This window comes from Haemaphysalis longicornis, unplaced genomic scaffold, assembly GCF_048455015.1.
Source record: "Haemaphysalis longicornis isolate Haplotype H1 unplaced genomic scaffold, Haemaphysalis longicornis Haplotype H1 scaffold_8, whole genome shotgun sequence".
Classification (NCBI taxonomy): Eukaryota; Metazoa; Arthropoda; class Arachnida; order Ixodida; family Ixodidae; genus Haemaphysalis; species Haemaphysalis longicornis.
The window spans coordinates 173299368-173311686 of NW_027526445.1; the positions used below are offsets into that span (position 1 = coordinate 173299368).

Consider the following 12319-nt stretch of genomic DNA (forward strand, 5'->3'; position numbering starts at 1 on the left):
AAACAAGCATGCATTTTTTTGGGCCGAAACACCAGCCATCCAAACGCAATACCCCTCCTTTCTGCCATCAAAGGACCAGCTAGGGTGTACTGGATCCCTGGCCACACTGGCATGTCGTGGAATGAAGGAGCTGATCCGGTCGGCCGCGAAACCCTTCTCCAAGCGCCTGACATCAGCGACCAAGTCCAGAATTCTAATGCCCCTGTATAACCTCACACTCAAGATCTATTTATCCGATAAGCGGCTTTTGCCGTCACCTCACCCCAGATTGACCTGGCAACAACAGGCAGCCCTCCTACAAGCACAGACAAACACACTGCTCCCACCAGCTCTGCAAAGACACACCCCTCCCAAAGGATGCACAATGTACAGTATTGCAGGATCCCGTGGGTCTTCCCACACACCCGGCCAATTAGGGCACACCACACTAGAGAGTGGCTGACTACCGCAACCAAGTTAGAGGAGCAGAGGAGCCTGGCGGTCTTCATCATGAAGGCCACCAGGAGCTGCCTGGTGGCCTTCATGAAATCATGTATGGCTCAAAAATCGTGTACGGTAGCAACTTCCGCAACACAACCATCATGTCTTGCAACGCTGCTTTTCAGCACCAGTCGTCCTGACGTCCACAGTGTCTGCTCCAGTATGATGCAGCTTGGTGGCACCTGGCTTGCGTTCCCAGTCTCTGAGACACGAGTATTTTTTCCTGCCGAATCCTTATCATGAAACAGTGCAGGTCCGCAAGTTTTTCTTCATAGGCTGCAGGTGGCTCTTGGCAAACTGTTTCCCACCTCCTGAAAGACTTTACGTCCTACCCATTACTTGTCTGGACCTTTTGCACCGGGATGCCTCCCTTCCTTGCCAATCCAGGCCCCTAATTGCGCATGAGCTCCGTCAACATGGCGTACTCATCAGGGCGTAAAGCTCTGATGTTGTCTCAGAGAAATGTTTCAACTCGAGAAAATTTTCTTGTCTTACTGGCGGTCTTCCATACCAGACGCAGGAGTCGTTGACGCCGCAGTGACTGCGGCTGGTGTGGTTGCCGTGTTCACACGCAACCTCAGCAGCTTTCAACTTCAAAGCAGCTGGATAGCCAGCGCACCGCCTCATGGCTAACCAGCGCTAAAATCAACACGGAATGGTGTCAACTCAGAAGAGACTTCGCAAAATCTTGAAATGGCAGCTTTTGCTGACGACAGACAGCATCACATTTTTGTTATCCGGGTAGCAATAGTTTGTGTGGCTGGCCTGTAAACCAAGTGAATTATGAACCAACTGGCTCAGACTCTGCCTCTTCTACTTGCAACTGACCCTTTGTACACACACTCTATGCCAACATGCTGTGCAGATGGGGGGGGGAAGGAGCTATGACTGGCTTCTTAGCATGATGTCATTTCACGACTTGAGAAGGAAAGCCGTGGAGAAACCGAAACCTGCATTTCTTAAACTATATGCCGATGAGACACCCAAATACCCACAAACGCTTTTTTTTTTTAAGTGCGGAGCACTTAGGCGCTCGCCTTGTCATCCTAGCTCGCTCGCTGGAACCAAGCATATCGCCACAGCGTTACGGTGTAGCCTGTCACGGTCCCTTCGCTGCGGCGTAACCCCGAGGCTTCGAAAGCCAAGAGGTTTATATAGTCCCAAGTGCTCGAAACTCGTGAACCGCTGGCGCTTAACAGTGGCTTAGCTCGGCTATGCCAGGATATACGTAGCGCGAGCTAAGGTTCACCTGGTTATTCTTAGCTTTCCTGGTTGTCTAGGATTAGCTGATTATCATGCTTACTGCTGCTTATCAACCAATCCAAATCCAATGCAATCCAATCCGAAACCAATCAAATTCAAGCCAATTCACTTCAATCCAATGCAATCCAATCCAATCCTCACGCTTGCACAAAATGTGTCAGTGCAACGCCGCCACGTGCAGGGAGAAAAGCACAAAGAGAACAGAACTCCCACTGGCGCAGTTCCAGGCCGGGGGCGCGCAAGCACTGCGAAGGCAGGAAATTTGAATTGCATGGTGTGGTAGCAGTCAGCGGATAACGGCGGTGCAGCCCATTATGGCGAACCACTGCTCTGCACTTCCGACAGCTTTCAGATTGAGTGGAACGGCTTTAATTTTTTAAATATCTTCACGACCCCTTTAAGTAGTGTTCGAAAAATGGTTCTCAGTTGGCACCTGCTACCACTATGACCAGTCAGCACAGGGAGACAACCTCCACCGCAGTCACTTTAATACCTTCCCGCCCATGCCTATTCATATAAATAGTACATTATCGATGCTTTCAAGTTTAAATTTTGACGTTTTCCCATTCAAACTTGGCACTTTCGGAGTGCGCTCTGAGAGCTGCCGCCATTTACTGAGTCGTAAGACATTTACATCCTGCTTGGATTTTTTTCCCCCCCTGCAAGTCGCGATTTTTCAAAGCCCTGCCGGCGTCATGTGACAAGTGCTTGGATGACAACAGTGCACCAAACCGGTCCAGAACCCGATACCACTGTTTAACGCAAGAAGCCCCAGAAAATGCAAAAGTATCAAAACTGTGAATTGTGCTACGAAGAAAAAAAGAGTGGAGCAGAAAAACAATGTTTTCTGCGAAGCATGTGTGGCCAATCTGTGTTTCGAGGAACTGATTTGCGCAGTTGCACGAAACCCACTAGTGCTAACATGTTTTTTGTAAGTCAAGAAATTTTACACTTAGGCATTCGATACTTGCAAGAGCTTTGCACTAATCGTATATGTGCAGAATGTATACCCCAAATTGTTTGTGTATTTTTTCCTCTGTGGAGCAACACCGACGTTCTTGCTTACTTTTCTTTTTGTCCCAAAACTTTTCTGTGCAGCTTTTGTTCTTTTTTTTTTTTAAACATTTTGGTTTGAAACAATGACTACTGCAAAGACAAAATTTGCTCTCCTACAATTCGATACCATACACTTATATGTTGCATATTTTTTGCGGCTGGAAAAAAATTGTTTGTTAGACTACCTGAAATCACTGCTTTTCCCGTGGGCAGAAAAGCGTTAAGGGCATGATAATTGCGAGAAGGAAAAAAAATGTCTAACTTTCGTTGGCTAACGTTTGGCATGTAAGCATCACACAGGTGCAACCGTTAAGGAAGAAATACCAGAAGTTAACATTCCACGTCCCTTTACGCATCTGATTTTCAAATGCATAAAATGACACTGCATTAGCTGCTGGCTGCTGAGACACATAAGCTCACACAAAAAAAAATGAGGTGGACCCAAAATTTGCCCCATTTTTCGTCAATGTCTGGTGCAGTTAAAAAATACACCCTGTGTAGCTGTGCTGCCTGTCGAAAACAAAAAAGTGAGCAGTGGGAGAGCTTGTAGAGTCGCACTATGGAATCAGAGGCAAAATTTTGAGTTGTGTCCGTTTTGAAAATGTCCATTTTGAGTCCGCTTCAGTAATGACGTACCACATTTTTGTGCGTATAACCCACCCCTGCATATAATCTGCACCCCACTTTCAGCCCGCCGGAGAAGAAAAAAAAAATGCTCGCGTATTGCCCGCACATTTGATACAGGAAAGGCTGCACCAAACCTACCGCTCAAGCAACACATCACATACTTTGCAGATAGAAAAGGCGTATATTTAGCAAGTGGAATAGACTGACTGCAAGGCAAAAGTCACAATTCACTAAAAAAAAACAGTTGTTGGAGTGCGCTCATCCGTGTATGTTTTGCGCAATCGCTGCAATGGAAGGCTTAGTCAGTGTTACTGCGTAGGAGCATCACGGCACAACATGCATTGCCGTGAATCTGCACCAAAGGAAGAACCCCGCCTTCTTTTCGCACCCCCACATTACCACTGAAATTTTCACATTTTCGGTGCAGGTTGTACGCGCGAAAATACAGTAATTGCACTTGCGAGGCTTCCAACCAATGATATCGCTTTGCTTGTGCTGCGTCACATCCGCTTGTCTGTTACAGCCAATCAGGGCTCACTCGAAGCGGACACTTTGAAACAAAGGACACGAAATGGACAATACTGTGAATACCGCCCCCGTTGAGAGAGTCATCATCATCATCATCACCAGCCTATCTACGCCCACTGCAAGGCAAAGGCCTCTCCCATTATTCTCCAACTGCCTCGGTCCTGTGCCAACTGTGACCAATTTATCCCCGCAAACTTCTTGATCTCATCTGCCCATCTAACTTTCTGCCGCCCCCTGCAACGCTTGCCTTCTCTAGGGATCCACTCTGTTACCCTTAATGACCAGCGGTTATCTTGCCTTCGCATTACATGTCCTGCCCACGTCCATTTCTTCTTCTTAATTTCTACGTCGAGAGAGTAGTACAGTCCAACCCGGTTATAGCGAACTGCAATATGTGCCGCGATTAGTTCAACATAGCGAAATCAGCCGATAACAAGTTTTTTGTTACGAGTTCCCAATACGCGGGCACACCCTCCTCCTTATCCCAGCGTGCGGAAACCAACGCAATGCAGTATGTCGTTATCATACACAAAACAATCCATTTATTGCAAGCAACACGGCTACTTTCCACCTCAACTGCGTTCTTCGCAAAAAAAGCGGTGTTTCTTGTTTTCACTTTTATTTTGGCGGCGTCAACTAGCACAGCATTCCAGTCCCTGTCCTTCAATGTCGAAGCAATAATGGCGGAGCATATCAACTGCCGAAAGTGCTTCATTAAGCAGCGGACGGCTTTCACTCGCGACATGCTCTGCCTCTTTGGTGCTTTCAGCAGCGCCAGCTGCCATGACATCGATGACGGTGTCTGCGTCAGAGGGGCTCACAGTGACAGCAACCTGGTCGTCTCCACGATACTCACGAAATCCCTGAAGGGATTCTATGGTCCCGTTTTGTTGTGCGCAGTTACGGTCACGAACCATTTTCAACTAGCCCGTCTTTCCACTCTGCTTCAGTTACAAAAAGTGTCCGGTGTCACATTGCTCCGTGTGAGGCTGAACGTCTAACCGCAGCCAATCAACATCTCAATTACCGATGTGAGACCATGCGTTTCAGCAGCAATACTAGGTTCACCGAGTTCGATATATCCGATGTGACCTTCGTTATAAGGAATATGTGTCGCGTGTATTTTCGTAACTGATCTTTCTTTATTCGACATACAGCATAATTTGCTCTATTCGGGTTCGTTATAATCGGGTTTAACTGTATGTGCTCCAGTGTCGTCTCCTTCTGAGCTCGCCTCAGAGCTAGATAGAGAGCAATTTAGAGACATCCACCTACCTCGTCCGAGTCCAACAGGCTTGGCAGTGCCCTGCAACAGAGAATAGGTGAGGAGGCTGGCAACCGCCTCACGGGGGGAAAAGCCGACAGGAAGGCTACTCACGTTTCACCCAGAGACGAGGGGATGGTCTCTTCCACCCACTTTAAGTCGTCCTCCTGCAGAGGGCACCCGCCCAAAGTGAGCACTCAGTAGCAACACTCCGTTTCAATATGGGTACAAGCTCAGCACTTCCAGTGCGATGCAGAACATTTTAAAATAGCTACAGTGCAAACAGAAACAAAGACACAAGGAAAAGACGGGACCAACGCTGCCCCGTTGAGAAATGACGGGACAAGTGCTCGTTCCGTCTTTATCTCGTGTCCTTGTTCCTTTTCGCGCTTTGCTATTTCAAGATGAACCACCAACTCGCCCAACAGTAAACCTTGCACAACATCTCTTAAAGGGACAGACAACCGATTTTTGTCAAGTATATATTCTCTATCCCAAATGAAAGGGCATCACTTAAAGCCCCTAGACGAGAAACGGTTTTGCTGATAACGCCCTAGAATTTTTTTAATCGAAATTTTTAGATCTACGAGGCGTATGTGTCCCTCCCAAAAATAATGTTGGCAACCATGACATAGAGTAGCTAGGCAGCATACTTTTGTCTGTATGCGAAATGAAAAACGATATTTAAAAACTTGTCTCCAGCTAAAAAAGTTTGAATCACAGGCTTTCCTGTTCCTTTATGCACGTTTTTAATGCAACGGTCTATTTTGCACGAATGCGCCATCTGTTGGGATAGACGACAGGTAGAATCGGGCTTCACGTTGTGGAGGCGGGAAGTTCGATTCTCCCCGGGCGCGACGTTTTTTTGTTTTTTTTTTAAGGTGCCGTTGGCGTATTTGGAAACTGAAATCAATTATTTTGGCAGAACAAACGTCCCTGACTCAGGCAGAATCGTCAAAGCTTCTTCACGGGGTCTGTTTACTGAACGCTGCCGTTGATTCTGGGCATGGAGGCTCAGTTAGCCACACTGAGAGCAACCTTGCGGCGGCGGGCGGCGTGTGTTTAAAATTTTCAAAATAATGTTTAGAAATACATATACAATTAAACCTTGTACAAATACTTCTGTTAAAAGGTTTTCAATACGTAAATAAACGTTTCAGCAGTTACAGTAGCTGCTAGGTTTGCAGGTCACGTGACAGGGACACATATTGTAGTGTCAAGTTTCGACACTACGAACCGCCACCCTTCCGATTTCAGGAAGTTTGCTGCCGAATTAAAATTATTTCCGCCAATTTGTTTAGAAATTGCTTGTGGTTACCGGGCTAAATAAAACGCCGGCTTTAATTTGGGATAGAGAACATATACGCGTCAAAAATCGGTTGTCTGTCCCTTTAAAGGCCAACTGCCCTCAAATTTTACCTCGACCAAATTTATTTTTAATGCGTAGTAAGTACCCCAAAATCAGCTGGGACACGAGTGCTAGCCCCGTGAAATGCCTCATCAATCAGCCAGAAGCGTTTAAAAAAGCTCCGCCGCAGACAACGCTGCACCTGCCAGCGGATTGCGTAAACAGATATGACACGCCTGTGACATTCCAGCCGACGGGGGCTTCTTCCTCTGGCGAGCTACGCAACTGGAGAACCGGACGAGCTCTGCTGGGAACGCTTCACCCATTTGCTCCCCGTGCGAGCGTAGAGCTTTCGCGCAGGTTTTTCTCCCGAGCTGGTGACCGTCCGACCGCTCGCTGGACGGCTGCAACGTCACTACAATGGCCACGCTCTTGTCGGTTTTGGTTTCAAAATCGCTGATTTTTGCTGGCCGCTTGCGGCGTCCACAGCTGTTGTATTTTGCATGTTGCTTTCTTTTTAAGCAGACTATACAAAAATAGGGTTTTCAAGAGGTCGAAATTTTGAGTGCACTCAGAGTGGTCGAAACATGGCCCACGAACTCCGGACTACAATTTGCATTAGTAATCCCGCAACGTTTACAAATCACTTCAGTGTCCCTTCAAACCAGTAGTACAACATGGACATATAAGATTTTTTGATGAGATGACGCGTTATCACTCCGTTACAAAGGGGATACCATGAACAGTCAATCAACCAATCAATCAATCCAGTGGTTGGCTTTTGCCCACTGGGGAACGGCATCGCGCCACTCACCGGCTCCTCCTTGCTGGCGGCGGCCGGCTGGCCAGTGGCCGGCTTGGTGGACCGCATCTTCATGCCTTCTGAAAAAGGGGACGAAGATGAGGAAGAGGCTTGAGTGGCCCACAAGACGGGGCATGGGCGGGCCTTACCGAAGGCATCGTGTGGCGCCTGCTGCTCCTCATCTTCGTCCAGCTCGTCATCCGGAGCATCCAGCAGGGGCGTGAAGGCATACCTGCGCAAGACAGCCATCATGCACACCCATCCTTCATGGCCGGCATAAAGTAAGAACACGACAAAAAAGGCATTTCAGCTTCCTAGGGTGACCAGAGGAGGTCACAAGTGCTTGGCCCAGGCTCAGCTAGCAGCTTAGTGGAAGTGTAAGTGGTAAGCGAATATATCTACTTCGAAGTTCGAATCCCCGAGCGTACATTTTTTTTTTTTTTTTTGTAAGTTGATTTCTTCGTTTTCGGCTGATGTTTTCTATACTGAGTTCACCATCTTTGGGCCGTAACATTCACTGCTCCACGAGCGAGTTCGCAGAACGCGCGCAGACTGACACTGATGCGCTAGCGTGTCCTCGTTGGCGTGCCAGGAAAAAATTGGGAGAGATTTTTTAAAGTCGAAATTTCAAACAATAAAGTTGCTAAGAGAAGCGCTTAGAGCCTTACCATTTTCGCAAAAAAACTAAGTAATTGTAATCAAATTTCTTTTTTTATTCCCAACATGCCAGTCACATGGAGCTGTCCTCCTCACTGCAGTTGCTTGCGGCTTCACATTTGTTGTCGGCCCACAGCCCACCGTCTCCCGTGCCGTCAAGGCACTCCAAAATATCTTTCCCGACACCGGAAAACTTCCCCTCTTTGGGCCTACGAAACACACGGCAATCCCTCTTCACCGCCCAAAAACCTCTTGTTCTCGCCCGTAGCATACACGCACTGGGTCAACACTGAAGTGCCGCCCAGCCGCGTGGTTTCCATGTGCATCGTTTAAAACCGGCTGTATAGCTCATGTACTGGCCCATCGTACGGCGTGCACCAGGAGCGCAAATAAAGGTTGCGACACAGCTGAAGAATAAAACCACAGAGCGTAATGGCGACACCGCGGAACAGCAAGAAGAGTGCAGAGTACATTTAGTGCCCAAAAGCAGCTGGAACAGCAAAGAGCAGAGAAAGAGTGCGGAGTACGTTTTGTGCTTTGTTTGCACACCACAATGTCTCTATGGCGCAAGAAGGTTTGTTTTGAGTTCAGCAGGTGGCCCTCCACAAGTGCGCAATTTTTAAATTGCGAGCCACGGCATTCGCACTCATGTCTCTGGCTACTGTTGAGATTCCTTTTTGTTGGATTTTGTTTTCAGCATTTCTGCGCGTATTGTAGCGTGATTACTGTGATCGTCTACGGCGTCAGCAATCATGCTGAGATGATATTCCCGCTGCATTTTTTATTCAATGTGACAAAAAAGTAAATTCTCAAAAAGAAAAGTGGGGGGAGGGTTCATTACACGAGTGGGTTAAATATACGAGTAAATACTGTATGTCAACCTGCTGGTTACAAGCTGTCTCCCGTCAAGCTGATGTTTCCACTTTTCCCAACACCAAAGCGGGCCTTCATCCAATGGATGCTGTGGTGATTGCCAATGTTGACTGATTATGAGGTTTAACGCACCTCCGCTACATAAGCGATGAGGCGTGCCATAGTGGAGGGCTCCTCCGGATTAATTTTGACCACCTGGGGATCTTTAACGTGCGCCGAAATCTCAAGCACACGGCCTTTTGCGACTGCCAATGTTAAGATGCATCCATCGCGAGGTCGCCCGGAAGCCAGTTTTCAAAATGAACCTCCTGAAAGCCGCACATTCTGTGTACAGCACATGGTGTGAAGTGAAGCAGGCAAGAATCAGCGACTGTTGTTTCCGCAAAGGCCCTGTGTGCCAGGACGGTTTGTCTTGCGAAGTTCCCCAGTGACAGTACCCGCTGAAACCACAGACGTGGCTGGGCTGAGGGACTACACAACAGCAAAAGAAGGGGTTTGACTGGGTGAGTATTTGACCGTGGGCAATCCTGCTTCCTTCTGTAAAGAGGCAACGGACAAAGCAATCGTCGACAAAATCTTCGAGTGGTTGTGGAGACGGCGCAGCCAGTAGCAGAAACAGCAGCATGTGACGATAGTGAGTGAGGCCCGAGGCCCACCTCCCTCGACCACACAAAGTGCTTGCCAGTCCACTGAGTTACAGATGAACTTTATCCACTCAAGAGGACTGCTGCAAGCTTATGTGCAACAGCTGGAGATCATGGGTAACTCAATCCTTAAGCAGCGTCTACAGCAAAAGCAAATGGAGATCTAAGATTCTTCAAAGCCCATTCGGAAGTTATTCTGGCATCATCGCACGTGAGAATGAATTTTCCCTCTGCTCTTTTTTTGTGATTGTGCCCAGTCAATGCTGGTGGTGAGCACTAGCTTCATCTGAAAGCATTTTTTAGATGACTCCAGACATGACGACGTTTCGTTCATAGCAATGACAATTTCCGACTTTTTATATCTCGTTATATGTGTATTGCACTGCATCCGAAACTGTCTGTACAGAGATACTCCAGACATGACGACGTTTCGTTCATAGCAATGACAATTTCCGACTTTTTATATCTCGTTATATGTGTATTGCACTGCATCCGAAACTGTCTGTACAGAGATACTCCAGACATGACGACGTTTCGTTCATAGCAATGACAATTTCCGACTTTTTATATCTCGTTATATGTGTATTGCACTGCATCCGAAACTGTCTGTACAGAACGGTGCAACTGTCCCTCTGTCCCTATGCCATTTTTTACTACGCAGCCATGCCAGCCTCAGCAGACAGCACAAAGCTATGTCCTCCTCTTTTCAGCAACACAAATAAATTCTTCCGTGATGGCTGTGCATGGAAAGAATGCACTCGCAAGAGTGTGAACTACTTCAACATTCCGTGAAGCCTGACTGCAGCTGCCTCCTGGCAAACACCAGAAAAAAAGGGAAGCCACCGGTTGCGAAGGAGCTTACGTACAAGCCGTACAAAGCTCATTCCTTGCATTGCGTGGTCTCATCGACACCAGCCCAGCAAGTGTCCACTATACAGCACGATGAACAAAGTGGTGCATAGTGGGACTCCCTGCGCGGAACCCCGTGCACGAATGCATGCTTTTGTTTTTGTTTCTTGCACACGGCATCATTGCCAGAATTCATGTTCACTGCAGCCAGTGTAGCCTCTTCAGGTTCCCCGAGAGTATCTGGCCACCTTCTATTGCCCGAAATGCTGCCCCCGCTTAGACTTATCCCACTGCACTCGGTGTCCCCGATGTACCGACGACCTGGAACTGTGTACCCGGAGGATCGGAACCAAGCCCGACAGTGGGCATCGCCAGCCCTTTTGGGGGCAACACAACTGCATCACAGCGCTGAATGAGGCGCTCACAACAGCCTCGAGCGGGAGCTCACCGTTTGTTGTTGTTGGTGGGGCGCCAGAGGACCATGATGACGAGCAGGACCAGGGAGAAGAGCAGGTGCCAGTATCCCTCGTCAAACCACAGCTCCTTCCAGTCCTGAAACCCAACACGGGGGAAACTCAGCACACTGCACAGGCCATAGAGTTTTGTACTAACATACAGGGTGTTACGATGATAATTGGAATACCTTAAATTTTTTTCCTGAGAGAACCGCTGCTCCTTTAGCCCCCAAACTTCATTTGAAGGTCGCATTTTGCGGTCTATTTCATTTGACACCGAGAGTAACGATGGTACTTACCTGTTTATTCTGAAAATATGCAAAAATGATTTTCGGCTATAAGAAAATGGTGGCCGATTTGGATGTGCAAGCCAGTGCAAGCGAATCTTGGAAGGATGGCGCCACCTGGGGTATGCAGAGTGAAATGGACGATGAAGATTCACGCTCCTTCCATGGCAGGAAGAAGCCAAATGGGGTAGCAGACGATCAGAAAATGTGAAAGCAGGTTTCCTGATCATCTGCTACCTCATTTGGCTCCTTCCACGGTAGGCAGGAGCCAAGTAGCAGACGATCAGAAAATGTGAAAGCAGGTGAGGACACAAATCCAACTTTTATTGGAAACGCTGAACCGGGGGGAATATTTTATTAGGATTGGTATCAGCTGTTATGCAAGTATTTGTGATCATGGAAAACTAAGGACGAAGGAGATTTTCTTGTCATCTGCTACCTCATTTGGCTCCTTCCTACCATGAATCCCCATCGTACGTTTTGCCCTGCATACCCCAGGTGGTGCCATTGTTCCAAAGTCAGCTTGCACTGGCTCACACATCTAAAATGGCCTCCATTTTACCATAGCAAAAATCGTTTTTATTTATTTTCCGAATAAGCAGGTAAGTACCCTCATTGTTCCCAATGTCATACAGAATGGACCACAAAATGTGACCTTCGTGTGAAGTTTGAGTGCAAATCGAGCAGCGATTCATTCATGAAAAAATTTTAGAGTTCCAATTATCATCGCAACACCTTGTATACTACAGTCAAACCCCGCGATAACGAAATCCCACGAGTACAAAATTCCCGCGGCAACGAAAAAATTTCGGATCCCTGGCGAATGCCCATAGAAGCCTATGTATTTCATATATCGCGGCAACGAAATGTTTTTGGAAACCAATCCTGCATTAACGAAATTCGCGGCAACTCAGGCGGATATTTTACCTACCCATTTGAGGCTAAGAGTGTCTAAAAAGTGCTCAAACGCATTTTTGGGGGGGACTCAAAGTGTGTAAACTTCTCCCACAGCGCGCTTGTTTACATAAAAGACCGTGCAACAGGCAGCCGTGGAGGCAGCCTCGCTGCGGCACCACCAGAGGGCGACACATGGTAACTTACGGCATGTCTTTTGCTTGGGCTACGTTAGCCTACCATCGCTGAACAGCATGCATGCGTTCGTTGTGTGTGTGCGGCAATCGGCACG

At 47.7% G+C, this 12319-nt stretch overlaps 1 protein-coding gene across 1 annotated transcript in view; it reads right to left on the reverse strand.

The window, feature by feature from the left end:
• The window catches only part of LOC144150123 (transmembrane protein 87A-like), a 34936-nt gene that overhangs the window by 1801 nt on the left and 20816 nt on the right, over window positions 1–12319 (reverse strand). The window contains exons 10-14 of the mRNA XM_077681950.1: window positions 10840–10943; window positions 7518–7600; window positions 7381–7448; window positions 5333–5385; window positions 5230–5260 (exon numbers count right to left, since the gene is read on the reverse strand). Of these exons, the coding sequence (XP_077538076.1) occupies window positions 5230–5260; window positions 5333–5385; window positions 7381–7448; window positions 7518–7600; window positions 10840–10943 (339 nt within the window). The remainder of the gene's footprint in view (window positions 1–5229; window positions 5261–5332; window positions 5386–7380; window positions 7449–7517; window positions 7601–10839; window positions 10944–12319) is intronic.